The 27,323-nt window shown below is 40.3% G+C and overlaps 2 protein-coding genes across 9 annotated transcripts in view; both read right to left on the bottom strand.

Annotated features, from left to right (window-relative positions):
- The window catches only part of Mlh3 (mutL homolog 3), a 42,559-nt gene extending 21,601 nt beyond the window's left edge, over nt 1-20,958 (bottom strand). Inside the window, exons 1-7 of one of the 6 annotated variants that reach the window (XM_042692629.1) lie at nt 20,838-20,958; nt 17,507-17,651; nt 13,026-16,359; nt 8,948-9,046; nt 7,202-7,287; nt 6,327-6,431; nt 5,300-5,372 (exon numbers count right to left, since the gene is read on the bottom strand). In XM_042692629.1, the coding sequence (XP_042548563.1) occupies nt 5,300-5,372; nt 6,327-6,431; nt 7,202-7,287; nt 8,948-9,046; nt 13,026-16,296 (3,634 nt within the window). In that variant the 5' untranslated portion in view covers nt 16,297-16,359; nt 17,507-17,651; nt 20,838-20,958. Of the gene's footprint in view, nt 1-5,299; nt 5,373-6,326; nt 6,432-7,201; nt 7,288-8,947; nt 9,047-9,259; nt 9,525-13,025; nt 16,360-17,493; nt 17,652-18,052; nt 18,125-20,837 lie in introns of those variants that run through there. The other 5 variants (XM_042692632.1, XM_042692630.1, XM_042692628.1 and 2 more) reach the window with 5 other exon arrangements.
- Nucleotides 20,959-21,667: 709 nt separating this feature from the next.
- The window catches only part of Acyp1 (acylphosphatase 1), a 26,981-nt gene continuing 21,325 nt past the window's right edge, over nt 21,668-27,323 (bottom strand). For all 3 annotated transcript variants that reach the window (XM_042692535.1, XM_042692536.1, XM_042692533.1), the window contains one exon: nt 21,668-22,066. In XM_042692535.1, coding sequence (XP_042548469.1) covers nt 21,851-22,066 — 216 coding nt within the window. In that variant the 3' untranslated portion in view covers nt 21,668-21,850. The remainder of the gene's footprint in view (nt 22,067-27,323) is intronic.

The raw sequence follows: 27,323 nt of genomic DNA, 5'->3' as shown, positions 1-27,323 counted from the left end.
GTTCAGTTTGGATTCATAGCTCAGTGCTAGCCAGTCTACATGCAATCCAGATCCAGTCCATCCCTTCCAACGTAGAAGACAGGCCTCACTCCTGCCTAGACCATCCTGACTACCTCCACCATGGTAAAAGTAGACGGAGTCTTACTTGGCTCCATCACACGCTGCTGATTACCTGGTGAAAGATTGCTTTGGATTTGTAAAAGCTAAGGCTCTTTCTGTAACTTTGGTTAACTTAAGCACTGTTAGGATTACCAGAAAGAAATCCATACTATATCTGTGCTAAAATTCTCATCACATCTAACGAGTTTTGTCATTGCAGAATATTTGTTGGTCAATTCTTGATAAGGACCAGGTAAGCTCTACTTATTTTATCTGATCTCCTTGTTGCTTTAATTGGAAATAATAAAGGGTTTTTGTGGCAAAGATTGTAGTTCAAAGCCAGCTTGGGCTGAAAAATCCCTAAGACTCCATCTCCCAACTAACCTGCAAAGAGCCAGGCTGGAAGCATGGCTCAAGACTCTTATCTCTAATTAACCAGCAAATACTGGAAGTGGTACTATAACTCAAACTTGTAGAGTGCTAGCCTTGAGCAGAAGTACTCAGGAACAGTGCCCAGGCCTTGAGTTCAAACCTCCAAGAATACTAACTGGGATAAGCCATCCCAGCAACGAGCACCTAGACTCCGCCAGTCTGGGGAACAAGGGAACATGGAGAGGAGTAAGAGGAGGTGATGTCACATCAGCCACTTTCTGCCTGCCCTTTCAAAATTAACCTTAGCCAAGAGGTAGGGCAGTGTCCCTATGCAGACCTTATAGCCATCTCATCTTGAACACTTTAAAGAGAATTTAAAGCCATGATTTTTACCATCCCAGCTTTCTCCAATCTGGTTTTTCAACATTGTTCACTCAGTTATGGAGGCCAGAAAACTAGGAATCATCTTTGATATTTTTCCCTCAGATCTAAGCTGACTTTTTCTCCTGAATATTTTACCAAAATATTCACTTCTCCCTGTCCACCAGGGTTCTAGTCAATTATCATTTTTTATTTTTATTTTTGTGTCAGTCATAGGCCTGAACTCTGGGCCTGGACACTGTTCCTCAGATCTTCAGCTCAAGGCTAGCACTCTACCCCTTAAGCCACAGTGCCACTTCTGGCTTTTTCTGCTTATGTGGTGCTGAGGAATTGAACCCAGGGCCTCATGCATGCAAGGCAAGCACTCTACCACTGAGCCACTTTCCCAGCCCCTCATTTTTTAGATACTGCAATATACTCCAGTTTCTCTGAAGTTGCTGGAACTCCACCCTGACTTACTACATTCTCCATTTTGCAACCAGACTAATCTTTAAAAATAATGGCCAGGCATCCATGGCTCATGCCTGTAATCCTAGCTACTCAAGAGGCTGAGATCTGAGGATCAGGGTTCAAAGACAGCCCACGCAGGAAACTCAATGAGACTCTTATCTCCAACAAACCACTCAGAAAACCAGAAGTGGCTCTGTGGCTCAAATGGTACAGTGCTCTGGGGCTGGGAAGGTGGCTCAGTGGTAGAGCACTTGACTTGCATGCTTGAGGGCCTGGGTTCGATTCCCCAGCACCACATAAGCAAAAAGAAAAAAGCTGGAAGTGGCGCTGTGGCTCAGTGGTAGAGCGCTAGCCTTGAGCTGAAGAGCTGAGGGACAGTGCCCAGGCCCAGAGTTCAGGCCCACTACCGGACCCAAAAAAAAAAAATGGTACAGTGCTCGCCTTGATTTGAAGAGCTGAGGGATAGCGCCCGGGCCCGGAGTTCAAGCCCCACAACTGACCAAAAAAAAAAAATAGGGCTGGGAAGGTGGCTCAGTGGTAGAGTGCTTGCCTTGCATGCATGAGGCCCTGGGTTCAATTTCTCAGAACCACATAAGCAGAAAAAGCTGGAAGTGGTGCTATGGCTCAAGTGGTAGAGCACTAGCCTTGAGCTGAAGATCTGAGGGACAGCGCCCAGGCCCAGATTCAGGCCCATGACCAGCAAAAAATAAAATAATAATAATAATAGTAATAAAATCTAATGTGAAAATGGGACCAGGCAACTTGAAGGACAGGTGAGACTGGGAGAAATGGGGGAAGTGATGACAGGATCAAGATACATTGTGCTCATAAATTAACACGATGAATTCAGCTACTTAAAGATTAAAAAAAAAAAAAAAAAAGCGGGGTGCTGGTGGCTCACACCTGTAGTCCTAGCTACTCAGGAGGCTAAAATCTGAGGATTATAGTTCGAAGCCAGCTGGGGCAGGAAAGTCCATGAAACTCTTATGTCCAATTAATAACAAGAAGCCAAAAATGGAGCTGTGGCAGAGCACTAGGCTTGAGCATAAAAGCTGAGGGACAGGGGCTGGGAAGGTGGCTCAGTGGTAGAGTGCTTGCCTTGCATGCATGAAGCCCTGGGTTCGATTCCTCAGCACCACATAAGCAAAAAGAAAAAACGTGGCGCTGTGGCTCAGGTGGTAGAGCGCTAGCCTTGAGCTGAAGAGCTGAGGGACAGCGCCCAAGCCCAGAGTCCAGGCCCCACAGCTGAAGAGCTGAGGGACAGCGCCCAAGCCCAGAGTCCAGGACCCACAGCTGAAGAGCTGAGGGACAGCGCCCAAGCCCAGAGTCCAGGCCCCACAACCAGACCAAAAAAAAAAAGCTGAGGGACAATGCTCAGGCCCAGAGCTCAAGCCCCAGGACCAGCAAAATAATAATAATTTATAATAATTTGATATACAAGAAAATAAATACAATGTGATATGACACAAAGTACTTAAAACCATATAAAGAATCAAACAAGAAAGAAAAAACTTTAAATTGTTTCCAGTTGGTTGTTAGGGCAAAGCAAAGCTTTTAACTGGCATTTAAGATCTGGCTTCTACCTACTTCTCTAGACTTGTCTCCAGCTGTACTGCTCTGCTTATATGCACCGAAGGGGAGGAAATCACAAATTACCTATGTTATTCATTCTCTTGTTTGACATTCTCATACTTCAGACTTCCTTTTACCAAGGTCCTTTCTCTGATCTCTCTGACAAAACTAAATCTCCAACATAGGTTCTTTATTTTATTATGATGCAGTTGTACAAAGATGTTACAATTTCATAAGCCAGGTTGAGTACAATGCATCTTGATCCATGTTACCCCTTCCATTGTTCTCCATTAGTCCTCCTTCCATGCCCACCCTCAGGTCATGTAGTTCGATTTTCATATAATGTACATTGAATATAATGACTGCATTTGCTAATCTTCCCTCCCTCCATTTGTTCTTCATCCCTGAAGTCATCTCCCTCCAAACATGTTCCCCCTTCCTGTTATTCATTTTAATAAGTAATTCATTAGTTGTTGAGGAGTTAAGACACATTTAGATCCCTCCCCTAAGTATGTTCTAGTTAATTCGTTTGTATGTATATGCATACAGCCCTGTATGTTATCATTTACAACACAGATTCTTTTTTTTTTTTTTTTGGTAGGTCCTGAAACTTGAACTCTGGGCTTGGGCACTGTCTCTGTGGTCTTCAGCTCAAGGTGAGTGCTCTACCGCTTGAGCCACAGTGCCACTTCTGGTTTTCTGGTGGCTTATTGGAGATAAGAGTGTCATGGCTGCCTGCCCAGGCTGCTTTGAACTGTGATTCTCAGATCTCAGCCTCCTGAGTAGCTAGGATTACAGGCATGAGCCATTGCTGCCCAGTAAAACACAGGTTCTTACAGCATCTGCTTCTCCATTCAATTTCTCCTCTGTAGGAGATATAGTTAATTTTTGTGTGTGTGTGAAAATACTGTACAGAGGGGTTACAATTACATGGGCAAGGTAAAGTTAAAATTTTATGTGATTGTATAATTATGTTTCTTTGAAATATCTGTTTTCTCATTATTGTATCTCTAGGGCCTAGAATAGTCTCTGGCATATAATAGGCACTCAAACAATATTTGTTGAATCAATCAGTGTCAGTTATAAACCATTATTGTTTATATTAAAGTAGGTCAACAAGAAATTCTATAAAACTAGGGGCTGGGAAGATGGCTCAGTGGTAGAGTGCTTGCCTTGCAGGCCTGAGGCCCTGGGTTCGATTCCTCAGCACCACATAAGCAAAATGAAAAAAGCCGGAAGTGTTGCTGTGGCTCAAGTGGTAGAGCGCTAGCCTTGAGCTGAAGAGCTGAGGGACAGCACCCAGGCCCAGAGTTCAGGCCCCATGACCGGACCCAAAAAAAAAAAAAAGAAATTCTATAAAACTCTGATGAACCTAATTCATAATATAAACTTCCTGTTGTTTTAGAGAGAAAACATAAAACATTATTTAAAAGTTAATGAAAGCATTCTAAAAATGGAGGTATAGCTCAAGTGGTAGAGTACCTGCCCAGCAAGTACTTGAATTCAAACTGCCCCTAAATTTTTTAAAGGAGTAACAAATGAAATTCTTTTTCCCACTCTCATTTTTTTTTCTTTTCTCTGGTCTGGGCATTGTCCCTGAGCAGTTTCACTCAAGGCTATCACTCTACCACTTTGACCACAGTGCCACTTCCAGTTCAGACTTTCCTGCCCAGGCTGGCTTTAAACTACAATCATCAGATCTTAGACTACTGAGTAGCAAGGATTACAGACATAAGCCACTGGCAACTGGCTGCAGGCAACATTATTAATAGCTTAATGTGTATCTTATGTATGTGCATACGCATGTGCATGTATATACATAAAACTAATATACTTTAAAACTGTTACTTTATAATGTTCTTAATTGAGATCAGTTTTCCTAGTGTCTAAGTCACTTAACTTACACTGTATACTAAAAGAAACTTTTTTTTTTTTTGGGTCCGGTCGTGGGGCCTGAACTCTGGGCCTGAGCGCTGTCCCTCAGCTCTTCAGCTCAAGGCGAGCGCTCTACCACTTGAGCCACAGCGCCACTTCCGGCTTTTTTCTTTTTGCTTATGTGGTGCTGAGGAATCGAACCCAGGGCCTCAGGCATGCAAGGCAAGCGCTCTACCACTGAGCCACCTTCCCAGCCCTAAAAGAAACTTTTTTGTGTGTGCCAATACCTCACACTCTCAACTTGGCTTTTTTGCTAACAGTTGGTGCTCATCCACTTAAGTCATACCTCCAGCCCAGCTTTTTTGCTGATTAATTGGAGACGGAATCTCTCAGCCTTTTCTACCTCTATTGGCTTTAAATTAGGATCCTTAGAACTCAGTCTCCTAAGTAAGGATTACAGGCATGAGCCAGTAAAGCCCAGCCAAAAGTAACTTTAAAAGTTACAAGAAGTTCAGTTAGCTTATTAATTAAAACTAAACTCTATTCTTACCTTCTCTGCCGTTCTCTTCAGTCTTAGTGCTCATTAAACAGGCAATAAACTTGTTATCCACTTGCTGGAGAACCTGCCACACATTCAGATAAGTGGAACAGCACTAAATAAACATTGGTACAGGCTGATTTGCATAAAAATAAAAAATACTTCATTTTGCATTATGCCATTCTCATCTAAGATGAGGAAGGTGCTGCTGAACCTAAAGGAGTCCTTAGGAAGGGTAAAAATTAGGAAAATGAAAGTGGTCAGAGGACAGGAACAGAGGGAAATTAATCCTTGCTCTTCTCCTAATGATACAAATTGTATGAGATTAAAACAACAAAAACAGGACTGGGAATGTGGTTTAGTGGTAGAGTGCTTGCCTAGCAAGCATGAAGCCCTGGGTTCTATTCCTTGGTTACCACATAAACAGAAAAAGCGGAAGTAACTCAAGTGGTAAAGTGCTAGCCTTGAGCAAAAGAAGCTCTGGGACTGTGCAGGCTCTTTACTCAAGCCCCAGGAGTGGTGAATACAAAACAAAACAAAACAACAACAACAAAATAGGCTTGGCCAACACGGTCTTTACCATTAAATAAATCCAATTTCTTTATTTCTTTTTTTTTTTTTTTGTTGGTCCTAGGGCTTGAACTCTGGGCCTGGGTGCTGTCCCTGAGCTCTTCAGCTCAAGGTGAGCACTCTACCACTTGAGCCACAGAACCACTTCCAGCTTTCTGAGTGGTCATGGACCTTCCTGCCCCGGCTAGCTTTGAACCGTGATCCTCACGTCTCAGTCTCCTGAGTAGCTAGGATTACAGGTGGCTAAATCCAATTTCATTAGGTGGCAGTGGCTTACATCTGTAATCTCAGCTACTCAAAAAGCTGGTATCTACAAAATAGCCAGCAAAAAGCAAGGCTGGAGGGTATGGCTTAAATAGTAAAGTGCCACTCCTTCCCCCCCCTCCCCCCCCAAACACACACATAAAGCAAATTCTCACGAAAGTTAGTCTAGCTTAGGCTTTACATCGATTTGAAAGTCAGTCTTTACCTGCATTGAATGAATCATTTCTTTGGTGAAACGGTAGGGATACAAGATGTTATGAATTTTAACTGCTAAGCTCTCAGCCTGGCCACTGCTTACATCAACAGCAACCTAGAAAGATCCAGCAAAAACATCATTTAAATGTGAATTTTTATGTCTGTAGGACCTTTTTTTTTTTCACCAAAGATTTTCAAGTCCTTTAAAAATATTCTTTCACCTACTAGAAGTAGGGTGAATTCAGGAAACTTTGATTCAAAGACTCTAAGAATAGTCTTAACTAGTACTTTTTTGTTTGTTTTGTGCCAGTCCTAGGGCTTGAATTCAGGGCCTAAGTGCTGGACCTAAGCATTTTTGCTCAAGGTAGTGTTCTACCACTTGAGCCACAGCTCCATTCCAACTAACATGCTTTATGAAGATAATTGCTGACAAAAACCAATACTGTTTCAGAATAATTTGTTGATGTTCTATCAAGTCTTTAAAGTCATCTTGACTCAAGAATCAATAGTCAAAGACTCATATATTACCCACCCTCACTGACACACAATATATTCTGTGATGACACACTGAGTAAACCACATGCATCTAGGCCAATGATGAACTGCTCCTGCAGTAGAAGACTCACTGCTTTATCTAGAGATAACCATTTTATTATCATCATCCTGAATATTTCACTAAAATGCATGTTTTTCACACACTGATGACACATTTAATTCCAAATGTCTGAGCTTCCTCCTCTCAATATTAAACATGAATTTTCAAATAAAATATTTGGGAACATGCCTAGTTTCTATTCATAATTTTAAATTAGCATAGTTAGTCATTCAAGCCCATATCCAACTTAAATAAAGCTCAAAAGTAGTTAAAGAAAGAAAAAGACCCACCTCTGGGTATCTGGCAAATATTGGATTGTCCCATTCTGAAAATAAAGACTTTAGTGATCCACTACCAACAGCATCACCCACAGCATCTAGGGCAAAAGAGACAGGTGCAACTGGAATCACAGACACTGGGAGGTGTTAAAATGAAATGATCTTGTACAACTGATACTAATTTAAAAAATTATAAAACAAAACAAAAGAACCCCTGGAAGGGCTCAAATGGTAGCTTGCCTGCCTGGCCCTGTGTTCAATTTCTCTCCCTCTCTCTCCCTCTTTCTCTCCTCCCCCTACTCCCTTCTTTTCTCTTTTCTTTCTTGCTTGCTTACTTGTTTGCTTGCTTTCTAGGTTTGTACTAATGCTTGCTAAGTAAGCATTCTATCACTTGAGCCACACTCTCAGCCCTAATCCTGGGTTCAAATCCCAGAACTGCAACAACAACAACACAGGGAACTGAGTGATACCTGGTAATATCTTAGTGGTAGAATACATGCTGAATATGCCTAAGTCCTAAATTCAATCCACAGTATCACAGAGAGAGCAGAGAGGGAGTAAGAGAGAAGAGGGAGGAAAGGTGAGGAAGGAAAGGGGAAGGGGAAGAGGAAGCAGGAGAGGAAGGGGAGGAGAAGAAGGGGAAGGAGGAAGAGAAAGGGGAAAGGCTACAGCCTCAAGACCAAAGATCAGAGATACTGGTTCCTACATGCTAGGAATTTTCATTTTGTTGTATCTGTAAATTGTTTTGATAAGTTACTTCAAAAACTGCTTCTGCCTGGGGAGGTAGCTCAGTGATAGAGTGCTTGCCTCACACGCATGAGGCCCTGGGTTCAATTCCTCAGCACCACATAAGCAGAAAAAGCCAGAAATGTTGCTGTGGCTCAAGTGGTAGAGCACTAGCCTTGAGCTGAAGAGCTGAGGGGACAACACCCAGGCCCAGAGTTCAGGCCCCACAATCGACAAAACAAAACAAAAAACTGTTTAAAGAGATATTTCAGAATACACTTCTTGAAGAAACTGTAGCACACTAGCTTCAATGGGGATGATGTGCATCTGTCTCAAAAAAATAAAACAAGATGGGCCCGGATGACTCATTCCTATAATCCTAGCTTATTCAGGAGGCTGAAATCTGAGAGATACAGTTCAAAGCCAGCCAGGGCAGAAAAATCCATGAGACTCATCCAAAAATCCATGAAACTCTTCCAATTAGTCAGAAGTAGAAGTGTGGCTCAAGTGGTAGAGTGCCAGCCTTGAGTGGAAAAAGTCGAACTAGAATATGAAGCCCTAAGTTCAAATCCCAGTATGGCCAACAAACAAAAGCAAACAAACAAACAAAAAAAACCACAAAAGTTAGTAACTTCACACCACCCTTAGGTAAAAGTATATCTTATCTGTTTTTAGGAACAAAAAATAATAGATGTCTGTAGCTTTTCTTCTAAGAGTTTTACCTAGATCAAATTATTGCAATATGGAATGAAACTCTAACCTTTAAAAATAAGAAACATTTTCCCAATTACAACACACTACAGACTCTGCATAATCACAGTACTGACCTCAAGTCTGGAAAAGTAATTTCTGATCGAAATGCATGCGCTGAATTACTTAGTTCTGCTGTGAAATAGGGCCATGGGGAATTCCTGGCTCCAGTAAGGCACAGCTGGCACTGATCAAGCTTAATAATACAACTTTGCTTTGTTTTTTGTGTAAGGTGGTATGGGGTAGACTAGGTGGCCCCAAAATCTATGCTATTGCTCCCACCTCTGATATTCTGTTTCAACACAGTCCTCTCTTCCCGAGGTCTTGGAAGGAAAGGAAGAATAAGGTCGCTTCTAAAAGGATGACATCTGTATTGAGACCCTAAATAAAAAAGGAAAAACCTAGAAATTTGAACTCAATATACAAATAAGTTATTAAAATTTAAATTACATAAAACCTCCTCCAAAAACTAAAGATGTAAAATTACCAAACACTAAATGGAGAACCAATTATTTAATGAAACTAATCTGCTAATATAAGTATCTACATAAATGTGTTAACTAATTATCCATCTAAACCAGACAGAATGAACACTTAGGTCATAGTGATTCTCAACAGGGTAGTTTTGCATGGAGGAATATATGGCAGTAGCTTGAGAGATATTTTTTTTGTTGTCATAACTTGGGTGAGTGGTGCTAGTAGAATCTAGCAGATAAATGCCAGAGATACTGCTAAATATCCTACAATATATAGTTACCCAGAAAAACCTTGTGTTAGAGTTTAACAGCTAGAACTTATTACCTTTGCAAATCCCCATTTTTTGCATTTTATCCTCAATATGTCTCTACTATAACCTTATTTCACTTTATCAGAATTATATTTACATAACTGTCTTCTCAGTAAGACTGTGAAATGCTGAAAGATATCCACAATGCAACAATTTAGCACAGTGTAACCATCAACAAATGTTAAATGAATATATGAAAAGATCAACAATGAAAGACTCTCATTTCAAACTCCAAAGTCAGATAAGATTGGCTGAAATTCTACCAATGCTCTGAAGAATTTCAATTCTTTCAGATTTGAGTTTTAGAAACAATGCTGAATTTGACACGTTTGAACAGGAGCAAAACATGAGGAAGCTATTGTTTCAAAAACATCAATTTGTTGGACAAGAAATGGATATACTGAGAATTAAGGTACAAGGTAAACAGTGTAACTGATAATAGAAAGGGCCGAATTAAACACCTTTTTAAAAGTCCAGGATATAGCTCAGTAGTAAAGTGCTTGTCTACCATGTGCAAGGCCCCAGAAAAAACAGAAAAGAAAAAAAAAAAAAAAAGGTGTGGGTGGGTGTGGGTGTTGTCCTAGGGCTTGAACTCAGGGTACTGTCCCTGAGCTTTTTTGCTCAAGCCTATTACTCTACTACTTGAGCCACAATTCCACTTTAAACTTTGTGGTGATTATTGGAGATAAAGAGTCTCACAAAGGCTGGAAATTGGCTTAGTGGTAGAGTGCTTGCCTAGAATGCATGAAGCTCTAGATTTGATTCCTCAGTATCACATAAACAGAAAAAGCCAGAGGTGGCGCTGTGACTCAAGTGGTATAGCACTAGCCTTGAATACAGAGGCTCAAAGCCCTAAGCCCTGAGTTCAGCCCCAGGACTGGCAAAACAGTCTTATAGATCTTCCCACCTAGGCTGACTTTGAACCATGATTCTCAGATCTCAGCTTGCTGAATAGCTAGAATTAAAGGAACAAGCAACCAGCACCTGGTTAAAGATTATTTCTAAAGGGATTGTTTCCAGGGCCTGGGGACTTAGCACCACTTAAAATTACATTTATAGATATTTTCTTCTATACAACAAAATTATCTTTTGTGTATGTGTGCCAGTCCCAGGGACTGAACTCAGGGCCTGGGCACTGTCCTTGAGCTTCTTTTGCTCAGGGCTAGCACTCTACCACTTGAGCCACAACTCCACTTTCAGCTCTTTCTTGTTTATGTGATACTGAGGAATCAAACCCAGGGCTTCATGCATGCTAGACAAAACACTCTTACCACTAAACCACATTCCCAGCCCCACAACATTATCTTTTAATAAATTACTGCATGTAGCATTTTCATGTAGGGTTCGACCATGTCCTAATGTCCTGCTGTACATGTTGAACTAAACCATTTCCAGTAAGATAATATTCCACATGAATGGGGGAGTACTAAGGGGCTTTCATAGAACTTGTTTCTGTACCAAAAATATTTTTCATTGGGAAATTATGAGTTAACATAATCCTCAGACATTCACTATAAAATATGCTAATCTAGAAAGTTAAGTGGATTGAAGTGTTTTAAAGTTTAGATTTATTTAACAGAAGCAGATGTTTATGTTGAATATGACAACTAAGATTTCCCTCTATGTTTTGGCAAGAACCATCTCAGTTTAATGTCATCCAGTTAGTTTTTTGGCACCATAACAGAAGCAGCTGTAGTTCAGGAAGATGAAGTGCTGGGGTCTTAGCTGTACCTCAGCTAAGCACTCTGTACAAACCAGGACATGAAATGACCTAGACTGAGAAGCACATAAAATTGCTGTAAGAGCAACTAGATAGCCAAGAGCAATACTGAAAGAAAAGTATCTACTACTTCTATTGTATACATTGAAAGTTACAACACAGATAAAAACAAAAAACAAAAAGTGGGGAGGTATTTAAACTAAGTCAAAGTCTCTTGCTAGAGATATTAATCCAAAAAATTATAAGTTGATTTGTAATTATATTCACACAATTTACATTCTTTTGCAACACTCAAGATTTTTCATGTAGATATAGATTTAATATTTATCTTCCTAGTGAAAGCCAGATGGCAATCAGCATTACCATCTCCCAACATCTGGCTCTCAACACACTTCCAAAAGAATGTCACTTTCAATGCTAAAGGGAGACCTGAGAACCCAGAGTCCCAGTGTAGGCTCTGATATAGTCTTGTGCTATGATCTAAATGTCACATTATTCTCTTCATACACCAAAATCAGATCAAGTGGACTATCATGTAATATATACTTGAAAAACATAGTTATGGAAATATATACTTGAAAAAATTTGAAAATGTTATGATCAAGTCTTACTTTCTGGCAGAAAAATGAGTTCATAAACTAGTAATGTACTGATCTACAGATTTTACTGAAAAATCATCATAGGTTCAGAATCATTCAGCCGTTATCTGATGCCAGATAAACTTCAAAGATTTCTGGGGGAGCGGTGTGTTTGACAGTGAAGAGAAAATTGGATAGGGGGAACTGTGGGTCTTGGTTATTAACAGTACCATTTTCAGTCAAATGGATCATTTACCTGTGTTATACATACATACATCATCTCATCATTACATACATGTACTCTTATATTCTGTGTCAGTTTTTCATTTTTTTTTTTCCCCTTGGGCGGGGGGGAGGGGGGGGGAAGCAGTCCTGGGGCTTGAACTCAGGGCCTAGGTGCTTCCCCTCAGCTTTTTTGCTCAAGGCTAGTACTCTATCACTTGAGCCACAACTTCACTTTCAGCCTTCTGTTGGTTAATTGGAGGTAAGAATCTCACAAATCTTCCTGCCTAGGCTGGCTTCAAACTGCAACCCTCAGACCTGCTTGAGTAGCTGGGATTACAGGTATGAGCCACTGGCACTCAGCTTGGATTACTATTTTTAAATATCATCGGCTCTATAGAATCTTTGTTTTAAAAATCCTTCAAATGTTTTTTGCTGTTGTTGTTTTTGTTTGTGTGTATTTTGTCGATTGTGGATCTTGAACTCTGGGTCTGGGCTCTGTCCCTGAGCTCTTCAGCTCAAGGCAAGTGCTCTACCATAGTGCCACTTTGGGTTTTCTGGTTAATTCAGGTTTAATTGGAGATAAGAGTCTCACAGACATTCCTGCCTGGCCTGGCTTTGAAACTCGATCCTCAGATCTCAGCCTCATGAGTAGCTAGGATTACAGGCATGAGCCACTAGTGCCTGGCCTCAAATGTTTTGTCTGTTAGGATCATGTCTATTTTTTTTCTTTTATTTTGTTGGTCCTGGGCCTTGAACTCTGGGCCTGGGTGCTGTCCCTCAGCTCTTCAGCTCAAGATAAGCAAGCACTCTACCACTTCAGCCACAGTGCAACTTTCAGTTTTCTGGTGGTTAATTGGAGATAGAGTCTCACAGACTTTCCTGCCCAGGCTGGCTTTGAACAGTGATCCTCAGATCTTAGCCTCCTAGGATTATAGGCATGAGCCACCAACACCCGGCTAAGATTATCTCTTTAAACAATAATTACCTTGTTCCTTGGCCATCATTCCCATCTTCGAAAGCATTTCAGATCAGTGCATACCACATACTTACCATTCCCAAATAGGACATCTACAGCCACAGTTGTCAGGTCTTGAGTACAAGCAGTTTGAATGTCCTCAGTAGGAGCAACAAATGTGCTAAGGCCAGTCATTTTGTTGATGTATACCATTCTGCCCAGGGCTACATCAAAATATTGCTGCCAATCCAAAGAAGTGGTTGACTCATTTTCCCCATAAGATCCTGACTTAGATTCCTCACTCTGGGAAGATATTTCATTTTGGGTTTTTTTGGCATCTTCTACTTGACTTGTTACCATTAGACTGGGAGACTCAAGACTTCCTGTGTGTTGCTCCGAAGCTCTGATAAGAACATCAACATCTTCTCTGGCAATTTTATAACTGTTACAGGGTAATGCCAACAGAGCTGCTGGTGTCACAGTGTTCTCTGCTATATCACTGTTAGAATGTGTTTCACCATCATTATTAAAGGAATGATCTTGTGTGACAGGTTCTAACACTGGGAGGATACTGCTTTCTGTTTTCTCATGCTCATTTTTAAATAGCTCATAAAAATCAAGGGTTAGCCCACTGTGCAAGTCACTGCTTTTCCTACTGGAATCTGAAATTGAAAATTCATTTAAATAATTCATCTCCTCCATTGTTTGAGTCTCTTTTTCAGAATCCTTCAGTCTGGATAATTTAGAGGCTAGTGATTGAGGTGACTTCTCAGCATCCAAAAGCTTTCTGTTGCAGTGAGAGAACTCTGTTATAGTTATAGGACTTTCTCCCAAACAAGGCATCTGTTGTTCCAAGAAATCTTCTTTAGAAAGTGGAAACTTCTCTGAGCACAGGATGTGACTTACTGGTTGACAGTCATCATTTGAATCACTATGCTTTAGAGTAGTAATTTTACAAACACTAGCTTGGTCTATGTGGTTCCTGTCTTTCAATGAACTATTAGGTTCATCTTGAAGACTGAGACAGGTCCTGACTTCACCATTTTCCTCTACTTCTATATCCAAAGGAATTTTTATCTTCCCATATTCCCTTTTAAATTTCTCCAAAGATCCTAGTTGTGAACTCAAACTTAGTTTCTTATGGCCTATGGGTCTGGTAGAACCAGTCAACTTATCAGTTTTCTTACTAATGCCTGCAACATGTCTATACCACTCAAAAGAGGAGGATGTACCAGGTAATAAGCAATCTGGGTGTAATTTTTCACCACTTTTCTGAAAAAGAGAAAAATTTTTATTAGCTGCTGTTGCTTTGTTCTCTAGTCTATAGCTGGAATGTGTTCTGCAAAAACTTTTGTTGGGCAGTTGAGCAGATTCTTTACTGAAAGTGCTGGTTACATCCTTGCAGTCTGGAATCTCAAATGAATGATGTGTTCTGTTTCCAAATGTTTCTTGGGCACGAGAGCCAGGTTGATCATAATTTTTAAATGAATGTTCTGCTTCAGTTGATTTACATTGTTCATTCTGTACTACATGAGTTATAAAGCCAGTGGAACATAACTTAACTCGTCCATAAGTGAAAACTTGTTTTCTTCCATAACTATGAGGCTCTCTTTTTCTCTCTTTCTCTCTCTCAGCATTATGTACTCTAAATAATGTTGACCCAAAAGGCAGAGATTGGCAGTCTGTTTCAGTAGCATCTTCAAATTTCTCTAGCTGATTTTGAATTCTATTATTCAAGATGTTGGCAGCTGTGCCATTAACAGTAGTACATACTTTCTGTATTTCTCCATCTGCCCGAATCTCCTCAGAACGATGGGTCTGAAAAGGGACTGAAAATGTTTGTGGACTGCTTCCACATGGGTTTTCTAAAGTATTATGTTCCAAGTAAGGTTTTTGATGTTTCTCATTTTCTCTAGATTCTGGTGCTTCAACTGTTTCTTGTTCCAATATCCTTGATTCTAAGTGAGAGCTGTCTTTGTTGTATAAAGATGACTCTGTCATTTTGCTATGGCATGGGCCATCTGATTCAAAATTATAGGAAAATGAGTCATTTCTCTTTTTTCTGGTAGCTTCTGATTCTGTAGAATTCTCTGTGGTTATGTTTTCTACAGTAAATTTCCTTTTCACAGCTTTTGATTGTAAATTAAACACTTCATAGGAATCCAAAATATTATTACATGCTTCCTGGAAACTGCCTTGTTCACTCTTCTCATGAGAGGACATGTGCTTCTGGAGAGTAGCACCAAATAAACTAAAATCATTATCTTCGCTAAATTCCTTAATATCTTCACCTGATAATTCCACAAATAATTTTTCTTGCTTTAAAAACATTATTACTCCTTCCTGAATACAAGTCAAGGGAGTATCCCAGTTCTGAAACTCAATTAGAGTTTTTGCTGGCTCCATGCACACATCATACTCACAGAATTGGCACTGCACATTGATCACATATATCCCATAGAGTTCTGGAGCAGACCGATGCCCAGGACTTAAACTCATTTGCCTATTAGCAGGGCCATTCTTTGGCTTGCATATAATACTTTCTTTTCGTAATAAAAAGTCAATGAGTTTATGCAACTTTGTCTTCAAAACTAGTCTTCTGTTCACAAACAAAAACTGCATATTCTTATTGTAGTGTGCTTCACAGCTGATATAGCCACTAAGCTCAAATTCCTTATATTTAAATTGTATTTCTTTTAGCTTTTGGGACTTGCTCAATCCATAAATTTGACAAAATCGGGAACATATGTTTTTGGTTTTAGGGAGTTGAAGAACCATGGAACCAGAAACATCATTCCTCAAAGAGAAAGAAATGGAAGGGTGCATCAGTGAAAGAGCTTCTATCCTTTGTCTAACAGTCTCAAACTCCAGTCTAGGATCCATGCATTTCCTCCTCACAGGTAGTTGGTAAAACAGATTATATACTGTTACTGTTGTTCCTGTGCTTGGTCTAGTCAAATCTGCCTCACAAACTTTCAGGGCTTTTCCATTCTGAAACAGTTTCACAAAAGTTTTCATTGTCCTGTTTTTCTTGGATGAAATTTCCATAGCACTGGCCATGTTAGCTATACTTGCCAAGGCCTCCCCTCGGAAACCATAAAACCTTGGGTTCTCTAAGTCCTGTATCGAGCTGCATTTACTTGTGAAATAACGATTTCCCACCTTGTCTACATCATCATCCCCCATTCCAAATCCATTGTCTATCACCTGAACTTGGAAGGTTTCCATATTCACTCTGATGGCCACACATTTTGCTTCAGCATCAATACTATTGAGGACAAGTTCCTCAACACATTGGCCTAAGGAACTTATGGCCAAACCAGACCGCAATTTGGCTTGCACTTCAGCTGATAAGCACTTGATCATGGCAGGTAGAAAGGTGGTGAGAATGCCAGGCACTGATTTCCTTCTCTGATTTGAAATAATTGCCTAGGGGAAGAAACACACACACATACACACACACTATCAAAGCTCCAGTTACATGGCATTACCTATTTTCATCCAAATGTTATAGAAAAATATAATTTGAAGTAAATGAAATCTATATTAAGCTAAATTATGAAATAAAACAAAATTAACCTCTGATTTCTAGGCAGATCACAAAACTCATGCCAGGTGCAATGAATTTAACATCCAAAGGAGCATTTGTAATTTCTTAATTTTCATTGCTCCTTTCTAAGTACCACATGCCCTAAAACAGTCATAATTATACTTGATGTTGACCCATAAAGACTGTACTCGAAATCCTAACCACTTCACCAAAACCAGATGCCTAAATTAAATTCAGCTAAGAAACATTCGTTAGAAATTATTCATGAAAAAAGTCCAAGCTAGTTTCATAACATTTATACATTATACAATAACAATGACTTTTAGAAAAATGTATGATGAACTGTTAAGACATTGTTGGTAGGAAGGAGAAGCAATAGGAAAAATTAATATAGCAGGGCTCTCCTGGCCAAGGCTTGTAATCCTAGCTATTCAGGAGGCTGAATAGAGCAATGGGAGGATTTTTTTGTTTGTTTGTTTGTTTTTGTCAGTCCTGGGGCTTGAACTCAGGGACAGTTTCCTGAGTTTCTTTTGCCCAAGGCTAGCACTCTACCACTTGAGCCACAGGGCCACTTCCGCTTTTTCTGTTTGTGTGGTACTGAGGAATAGAACCCAGGGCTTCATGCATGCTAGTCAAGCACTCTACCACTAAGCCACATTCCCAGCCCAAAGTTGGGAGTTTCAAGCCAACCTAAGCTATCTATAAATAACCAGAAAAATTCTGGACTGGAGGCATGACTCAAGTGTTAAAAGTACCAGCTGTGAAGTAAAAAGCCAGATGAGAAAGCAAGGCCCTCAGTTCAAGCCCCAGGACCAGCAACAAAATGGAAAAAAACCAACTACAATTATTATTATTAGTTAAACATAGTTGCCGCAGGGAACAGGGGCTGGGAATGGGAAAGAATGACTTTACTATTTGATCTTTAAAATCTCGTCTATGTATTACTTTGATATAATGTTTAGAATGTCCTTATTATTGATATTCTTTTACAGTAATACTTCGTCTTTACATACCAGTACATACTACCTTGGCAATAATGATGATGGTATGAAGCTGTCTGAAGCTGATTTTAAGTTTTTCTCACAGACAAAGTAAGATTCTAGGATCATGAAAGGTGCCCATCTCTTCTAAAACGAGACCTCTCGCAGGTGGCAGGGCTGGTTTTTCAAGCCTGGGAAAATCAGAACTGTGTAACTTCAGGTGCTAAGACTGAATTTGGCAGCCCGCAGCAATGGTGAGTGATTGCTAATAGGATTCGAACTCTAGAGTTCCTCCCAGCCACGGCGCGGGCCCAGTAGGCCGGACCTCCCAGCAGCCCCGCCCCCGCCCCTCCCCCAGGCCCCGCCCCCGCCCCGCCTCTCCACCCGGCGAACCCGCCCCGGACCTAGGCCCCGCCTCGCCGCCCCTCCTCTCCACCCGGGAACACGCCGTCTCGGCCGCGAGGGGGGGGGTCTCTCGGGGCCCCTGGAGCGTGTGGCACCAAAAAGCAGGTTGCTGCGGTCACCAGGGCCTTCCTGGTGTTAGCCGAGTCCCCGGAATCATCCTTGCGTCGCGTGCTTTCCCCCAAGTCACCTCGAATCTCCTCCACCCGACTTGACCGCCAACCGCTGCGGACGCCAGGCGCGCGCCAGGGCTCGAGAAGCTCGTGCGCGCCCGCGAGCATGCGCTTCGGAAGGGGACTCTCCACCGGCACGCTTCCTGCGCGACGTCCCAGTGCGCACGCGCACCAGGTGTTGCCAGCCGGAAGTCTACTTTCTAAGCGTCCTTTCCTGCTGGTACCCAAGATCTCCAGCCCTGATCTTTTGGAATGGTTTGAAGGGCTTCTTTCTAGTTGTTGTTGTTTTAATATTTTTTAACATTATCTTTAACTGTACGAAGAAGTTGCCATTCACCAAAGTAGTTTATGAATACAATGGGTCTTGATCAACGTCACCTCTTTGAACATTCTCCCCCATACTTTCCAACTCCATCCCTTCCCTCAATTTTTTTAGGATATGTATTGAATTTTTAGTGCATTCTTATCTTCTACCTTTCTCATTTGTCTACTCCCTCTTGATTTTACCTCCACCTTTTAAGTACCCATTTCCTCGTGTTTGACAGTAAGTTAGCCTTACTAGGTAGGAATTATACCGTTTGAGTTCTTTCCTGAAACTACCATACTTTACTGTTAATAGATTGGTGTATACTTGCATGCCATCCCAAAGTGTTTACTTAGGTATTTAAAGATTAATTCTAGCTTCCACATGACAGAAAATGTGCATCCCTGGTCTCTCTGATCTTGACTTCACTTATTTTTTTTCCAGATCCCTTCATTTCTTTGCAAGTGATGCAGTACCATTCTTTCTAATGAGTAAAATTTCATTGTGTATATATACACGTTTATTTTTATTTTTATTTTTTTGTTGGTTGTGGGGCTTGAACTCTGGGCCCGGCCACTGTCCCTGAGCTCTTCAGCTCAAGGCAAGTGCACTACCGCTTGAGCCACAGCACCACTTCCGGTTTTCTAGTGGCTTATTAAAGACAAAGAAAGTCTCATGGACTTTTCTGCCTGGGCTGGCTTTGAACCGTGATCCTCAGATCTCAGCCTCTTGAGTTTGGATTACAGGCGTGAGCCACCAGAGCGGAGCCCAGCTTATGTTAAAATTTTTAACTTATGGGCTGGGAATGTGGCTTAGTGGTAAAGTACTTGCCTAGCATCCATAATGCCCTGGATTTGATTCTTCAGTACCACATAAACAGAAAAAGCCAGAAGTGGCATTGTGGATCAAGTGGTAGAGCACTAGATTTAAGCACAGAGAGGTTCAGGGACAGTGCCCAGGCCCTGAGTTCAAGCTCCAAGACCGGCATAACAAAACAAACAAAAAACCCCCACTTATTATCTTTAAGTGGTAGCACAAAGGAGTTGCCTGTTCAATAAAGCAGTTTATGAATACCCCTTTCAACATTCTCATCCATCCCTCCCAATCCAGCCCTTCCCTCACTTTTCTTAATTTTGTGGGATCTAGTTGTTTTTACTTGCTTTTCCTTTCCTTTTCTCACTTTTCCCTCTTTTGCACATACTAATATTTATTTCAATATATATTTCATTTATTGTTTTCCTTCACTGAAATATAAGTTTTATGAAGGTAGGAATTTTGCCTGTTTTACTGCTTTATCATGGCGGCTAAGAACAATGCCTGACCTATGGTAGGCACTCAGTGAATAAACCCAAAGTTTTCCATTTAGAATTAATGTTTTCCAGAGCTAGAAAACATTGAGTACTAGCTCAACTGTCTTAATTTACAAATGAGGACACCAGGACTCTCTTTATTGACTTTTTTTTGGTATCTTCCCAATGCCAGCACAGCCATTTCTTAACTAAAGAAGAGCAGAACTCTAAGAACATCATGAGAATGTTTTGGGAATTATTGTTCATCAATACTTGGTTTTTACTTTGTCTTAATCTCACTGAAACTTTGCTTTAAAAATGGAACTTATGACAAAACTTGAAACCTTGTAAGTATTTAATATATACTTGGAACCGTGTAAGTATTTAATATATACTTGTTGAATCACTAATCAAAGCAGACTTCTGGGGCTGATGAGGCAAAATTTTCATTATTGCTTAGTTTGTTGGGGCTCCATGACAAAATTCCACAGACTGGGTGGCTTAAACAGCAGTTTGCTTTCAGTTCTGGAGACAAGAAGTCTGAGATTAAAATGTTGGCAGGGATTTTTCCTGAGGCCTCTCCTTGGCATGAACATGACCATCTTCATGTGGTCTTTTGTCTGTGTGCTCACATTATCTGTTGCTATATTTCTTCTTTGTATAAGGATACCAGTAGGATTGGATTAGGGCCCATACCAATGATGAGTTAATACAAAAGCAGCCAATCAGGGAATTGTGGCCTATAGAACTTAGAGATGGAAAGGTAAGCTTATAAACTAAAACAGGCCTGACAACTGAAATAAACTGGGGGAAAGAATGAGGAAGGGCTGGGAATGTGGCTTAGTGGTAGAGTGCTTGCTTAGCATACATGAAGCCCTGGATTTGATTCCTCAGTGCCACATAAATGGAAAAGGCCTGAAGTGGCCCTGTGGTCAAGTTATAGAGTGCTAGCCTTGAGCAAAAGAAGCTCAGAGACAGTGCCCAGGCCCTGAGTTCAAGCCTCAGTACTGTAAAAAATAAATAAATAAAAAGAATGAGGAAATAAATAAGGATAGGGCTATAAATCTTTGACACCACAATCTTACATATAACAGAAAGGAGACTCATCAATCAGAAAGCCACTCAATCTTCACTATTTAACACAAAGTGAAGATCTGTAATGAGGAAGACAGTACAAAATGACAGAGACAGGTTGAACTGCCATCTTACCTGCGCATGTGTTCTCATGGTCTCGCACGTGGCATATGCCGCATGTGCGCTCTCTCTGCCATATCTCTTTTCTAATAAACTTTTCTGTAATCCTTATGTTCATGTCTTGACTCAATTTTCTTTTGCCAGACACAAGTACTGAAGTTGTTTAACTACTCTAAACTTTCTGGTAATGTATTTGGTGTGTTGGCCAGGAAGTTAAGGATTAACTTATGTCTGTTTTGGACTTGGACTCAAGGAATGGTTACACTAACAACCTCCTTTTAACTTGATTATCTCTTTACGGGCACTATCTCCTAACAGTCACTTTCAGAGGTTTGAGGGCTCAGGAGTTTAGAATATAAAGTAAGGGGTGGGAACGTACCCATTTAGCCCATAGCATCACTTCCTGTGAATTTCTTACTCAGAGAACAGGAATGTTGGTAGATGTTCTGGAATACTAAAAGTAATCACTCTAAAACATCATTTGAATAGCATATAGATTAAACTGGTATTTGTTCATTTTTAATCATGTAATTTTCTGAAGAAACCATTTAAAGAAAGATTCAAAGTTACTGCTTTTCTTTAAATTGACCTCAACGTCTTCTTCCCACAAATTTCTTCCCACAAATAAATAATTATTTCCTCTAAAAGAAACTTCATTGAAGATTTATAAATTTATAAAATAAGGGGGGAGGGGGGAGGCTGGGAAGGGATGTGAAGGGTAAACAAAGGAGGAGGCTGCAATGGTTGGTAAGAAATGTACACATTATCCTGCCCATGTAACTGTAACTCCTCTGTACAGTATGTTCACAAATAAAATTAAATTAAAAAAAATAATAATAAATTGCTGTAAAAGAAAAGAGTCTTAGGTGATTTTATTGAGAACTGTACAGTTGCAATCCTTCTATCATATGTATAACATATTAAACAGCAAAATATCTTACACTAAAATAACTTACTGAAAAATATTGAACACAGGATAGTTCTGTCCAGCCTTCTAAGTTTATCTTAGAAAATTAAAATGCAGGCCATTATTTCACAATTTGGAAATCCGAGTAATCCAACCTTAAGATGACTTTCTCATTGTTGAAGTTTGCACTGTCAATATGCGATTTGGGGCTTCCTCTTGTCTTAAGCCATTCCTGCATATGGCGCACCTTGGAGATGGGCCCTTGCAGTTGTCCTTGCACTGTGCCGCGGTCAGTGTTTTGTACCCAGCCTACCAATCCTAGCTTTTTACCTTCAGCCTAAGGGAAGAGAGAGGGAGAGAGAGAAGAGAGAAAGAGATCCAGTGAGATGGAACAAAACACAGCAAGACTATAATCTGTTGCCAGAATCTTGGCCACACAACAAGCTAAAACTAATTTGACATTGTCCAGAAAAATCAAAATAGAAAGACAGCAAGAGGATCTCACTGCTGATTTCAACATCAAGTGTTACCCACTCGATTCCATTTCCTTCTTCAATTCTATAAAACCTAGGCACTTGAAATTTTTAGAATTTTTCACTATGTGGTAAATGTGGTTAAGTCTTTAGACTTAAGTCCAAAACAGATATTTTCAAAATAATTCCCTAAGGCTGACTGTTCTTAGGATACAGGGCTGTACCTTGCCCATTTTTCCTTTCTCTTAATCAAAGGCCTACTGGGTTTGTTTAAATGGAAAAATTGTGAAGTTATCTGATTCTTTGTCTTAAACCAGAATCACATGTAAACAAATCCAGATGAAATGGTGTCCATTATATCTTTAAAAATCATTAAAAGAGGGGCTAGGAAGATGGCTCAGTGGTAGAGAGCTTGCCTTGCATGCCTGAGGCCCTGGGTTTGATTCCTCAGCACCACATAAGCAAAAAGAAAAAAGTCGGAAGTGGCGCTGTGGCTCAAGTGGTAGAGCGCTAGCCTTGAGCTGAAGAGCTAAGGGACAGCGCCCAGGTCTAGAGTTCAGGCCCCACAACCGGACCCAAAAAAAAAAATCATTAAAAGAGTATTTCATAATTCCCTGGGCAACTCACCCACTGTTTCTAGTATAGAGAAACTGTCTAACCCAACATGTTTATGTTACATTAAAGACACTTTCTGTCATCCTCCTGGAGAAAGAATGCAGCTGTGAGCAGCCTCTGAATGCTGAGCATTCATAACCACCAAGTTTTCACAAGACATTCTTTTCTTCTGTTTAAATAATCACAATATCTTTTTTTTGGGGGGGGGGGGGAGGGTGTTGGCCATGGGGCTTGAACTCTGGGCTTGGGTGCTGTTCCTCAGCTCTTCAGCTCAAGGCGAGTGCTCTACCACTTGAGCCACAGCACCACTTCTGGTTTTCTAGTGGTTTACTGGAGATAAGAGTCTCACAGACTTTCCTGCCTGGGCTGGCTTTGAACCGTGATCCTCAGATCTCTCAGTCTTCTGAGTAGCTAGGATTACAGGCGTGAGCCACTGGTGCCGGGCTCACAGTATCTTTAAAACTGAATGAGTTTATAAAGACCAACTAATAGTAGTGGCTAGTGTTTTAGCCATTGGTTCTTCAGTGCTCTTTAGTTGTTAAGCTTAGGCAAAATTAAACATTTAGCAAAAGTAATGCTATTTTAGAGAAAATTTTATTTATAATTAGAATAGTGTAAGTCATTAATTCGTAGAATAATCTATATTAAAGGGGGTTGGATTGCATAAGAAAATAAGAGTTAGCATGATTGCCTGTCCAAATGCTAGAATAGTGACCTAGTAAACACGGGAAAATGCTGGAGTTAGCCAAAGAAAACGTTATGCACAGAAAAATGTTTGATGCAGTACTAAAGTATCCATCAAATCAGTTATGTTCAATGGAAAGACATGTTGGGATAGTGAACAAACGATAATTTACAACCAAATAAAGTTTAAGGGAGAGAGAAATTAGGGAATGAAGGAAACCAGGAGATACATATAGCATGCATTACTAACTGCCAGAGACAAAAACATAAAAGAAGAATGCTGAGAATGGGTTTTGAGGAAGACACCATATCCAACTGACTGTGTGTAACAACTGCATTCTTCTGCTTCATATTAACAGAGGGGAGTTGGCTTTCTCTAGTTGTTATTTGCCATATATGGTAAATAACTATCAGCATGATTGTGTAGTTTTGAGAAAGAGAATCTAACAGCCAAATAACTTGCAATATGATTTATTTGAACTCTTGAGAATGAACAAAAAATTCCAAAATTGGACTGGTGTTGCGAATGAGAATTTCCAACAGGTTTCATTTGTGCCCTCAATTCTAATTTTTAAAATAATAGCAAAATATTACTAATTTACGTTCAGGTTTGAATATCTATCTAAATAAGTAAACGGTTTTTTTTTATTGAAAAAAGCTAATTCTTCCTAATACCCATATGCATTTTTTTTAAGTCGGTTGTGGAGCTTGAACTCTGGGCCTGGGCACTGTCCCTAAGCTCTTCAACTCAAGGCTAGGGCTCCACCATTTGAGCCACAGCGCCACTTCCAGTTTTCTGAGCACTTTACTGGAGATAAAAGTCTCATGGACCTTCCTGCTTGGGCTGGCTTTGAACTGCTATTCTCAGATCTCAGCCTCCTGAGTAGCTAGGATTACAGGTGTGAGCCACCGGCACTCGGCCCATATGCATTCTTAACAGTCATCTGGCATTTTTTTTTCTGATAGTGTGTATATATATATATTTTTTTTTGAGAGTGTTTTATTATGTTGACTAAACTGGCCTCGAACTCTCAATCCTCCTCTGCCTTCCAAGTGCTGAGGTGACAAGCATGTCTGGCCCTCTTTTCATGTCTGGCCCTTTTACATTTTCAGGAATATAATAATCACTAACAACTCTCATATTCAATCCAAAACCTAAGTCTCCTTAAATCAGTAACATACAAGAATAGCAAGGTGAGTGCTGGTGGCTTATACTTGTAATTCTAGCTACACAGGAAGCAGAGATCTGAGGATCCAGTTGAAAGCCAGCAGGAAAGTCTGTGAGACTCTTTTTTTTTTTTTAATAAGTTTTTTTTAATGTGCCATGAGACTCTTATCTCCAATTAACTATCAGAAAAAAAAAAAAAAAAAGTGGCACTGTTAAAGTAGTAGAGGACAAGCCTTGAGCAAAAAAGAGCTCAGGGTCAGTGCCCAGGCCCCAATTTCAAGCCCATGACCAATCAAAAAAAAAAAAAAAGAGCAAGCTAAGCTAAAACAAGCAAAAAGAAGGCAATAATACAAAGCAGAGCAAAGCAGAAGATTTTTTTTTTTTTTTTGGGGGGGGGGGGCCAGTCCTGGGGCTTAAAGTCAGGGCCTAGGCACTGTCTCTGAGTGCTTTTTGCTCAAGACTAGCACTCTACCACTGGAGCCACAGCGCCACTTCTGGCTTTTTCTGTTTATGCAGTACTGTGGAATCAAACCCAGGGCTTCATGTGTGCTAGGCATTCCCAGCACCAGAATTTTTTTTTTTTTTTTTGTAGGTCGTGGGGCTTGAACTCTGGGCCTGGGCACTGTTCCTCAGCTCTTCAGCTCAAGGCTAGCGCTCTACCACTTGAGCTACAGAGCCACTTCCAAGAATTTTTTTAAAAAGGAGAAAAAAAATCAATGAAACTAAAAGATAGTACTTTGAAATCATCAGCAAAATTGATAACTTTTAGCTAAACTGATATAGAAAAAAGATGACTAGAATAATAAATAAGAAATGAAAGACTATTACCATTATCCTTACAAAAGTAGAAAGTATTATGAAAGAATACAACGAACAATTATATACCTAAAAATTAGATAACTTACATGAAGACAGATTGCCACAAAGACAAACTAAATAAAACAAAACAGATACCCTAAGAGTCTGAATTACAAGTCAAAAAACTTCCCAGAACTAGATGCTACTGGTTCTATGCCTCTATTCCTACTTGTTAGCATGTGATTGGGAAGATCAAGACCAAGACAGAAAGGTCTTCAAGACTCCATCTCAACAGAAATAAATTGGGCATGGTGGCATGTGCTTGTTATTCTAGACTACAAGGGGAGGCCTAAAAGGGATGAGTAACTGTTCAGGCACATACCTGAATACCAGATGCAGCAGGAAAAGTCCATGAAACCTTTTTTGCTGTTGGTCATGAGGCTTGAACTGAGGGCCTGGGCACTGTCTTTGAACTCCTTCACTCATGGCTCATGCTCTACCACTTTGAGCTACAAGTCCACTATCAGTTTTTGATTGGTTAATTGGAGATAAAGACTTTTCTGCCTGGGCTGGCTTTGAACCAGGATCCTCAGATCTCAGCTTCCTGAGTAGCTAGGATTACAGACATGAGCCATCAGCATCCATGAGACTCATCTCTAATTAACCACCAAAAATGCCAGAAGGAGAGGTGTGGCTTAAACAGTAGAGCAGTCACCTTGAGCAAAAAAGGTCACAGACAGTGCCCATATCCTGACTTCAAGCCCCAGGCCCAGCACAAAATAATAATAGTGCAAAAAAGTCTGAAAGGGTAGCTAGCAGTAAACTATTTGTCTAGCAGGTCAGATGCCCTATATTTAATCCCCAGTACCTGGGGAAAAAAAAAAAAAACTTCATAAAAAGCCTCAGACCAAATAGCTTCACAGGTGAATTCTACAAAAGTTTAAAGAAAAATTCTTGCCAGGCATCAGAGGCTTATGTTTATAATCCAAACTACTTAGGAGGCTGAGATCTGAAAATATAGGCTTGAAGCCCGCTGAAGCACACACATCCAGGAGACTCTAATCTCCAATTAACTAGTTAAAAAGCCAGAAATGGAGGTATGGCTCAAGTGGTAGGTAAAGTCAGCTTTGAGCAAAAAAGAACAAGAGTCCCTGAATTCAAGCCCCAGAACCAATATACGCACACACTCATGCACACACAGACATGTACACATACACAGATAATTCAATTTAGATCAAAATCCTAAACTTAAGAGCTTACACAATGAAAGTCTTAGAAGACAATATTAAATGAAACTTCATGACCTTGGGCAAAGCAAAGGTTTCTTAGATATAAAACCGAAAGAGGTCTGGGAGTGTGGCTCAGTGGTAAAACTGAAAGGACAAGAAAAAAGAAGAGCTAAATTAGATTTCGTCAAGGATATGATCAATGAAAATAAAAACAAATTCACAGAATGAGAAAAATGTATGCAAATCATATAAAAAGAGACTACTCTCTACAGTATAAAAAGTCTTATAACTCAATGAGAAATAAAAACAGAAGAAAGGATTACAGTAAAGATTATTAGACCTTTACCAGAAAACCACAGACATCCAAGTACAGAGAACAAAGAAAGGTATATTGCCGGGAAAGGGGCTGGCAAGACTCTTCACAAGAGACAAGTGAGAAGCACGGGCTTTTGTCTGAGGTGACCTATATAATCTAGGAAGCTTAGGAGGAGCTAGCAGGCGCTAGGAGGTGGAGACCCCGGTATGGACATGTGGGCCAAGGGCTTCATCATGGTGGACTAGGATTTATAACTGCTATCCAAATAGTAGATAAGGGTCCTGCAGCAGCCCAGAGCTGAAGGTCACTCT

Source organism: Dipodomys spectabilis, unplaced genomic scaffold, assembly GCF_019054845.1.
Source record: "Dipodomys spectabilis isolate Male_0828 unplaced genomic scaffold, ASM1905484v1 ptg000157l, whole genome shotgun sequence".
Lineage (NCBI taxonomy): Eukaryota > Metazoa > Chordata > Mammalia > Rodentia > Heteromyidae > Dipodomys > Dipodomys spectabilis.
The sequence above is the reverse complement of the archived record's forward strand: the minus strand, read 5'-3'. Positions and strand labels throughout refer to the sequence as shown.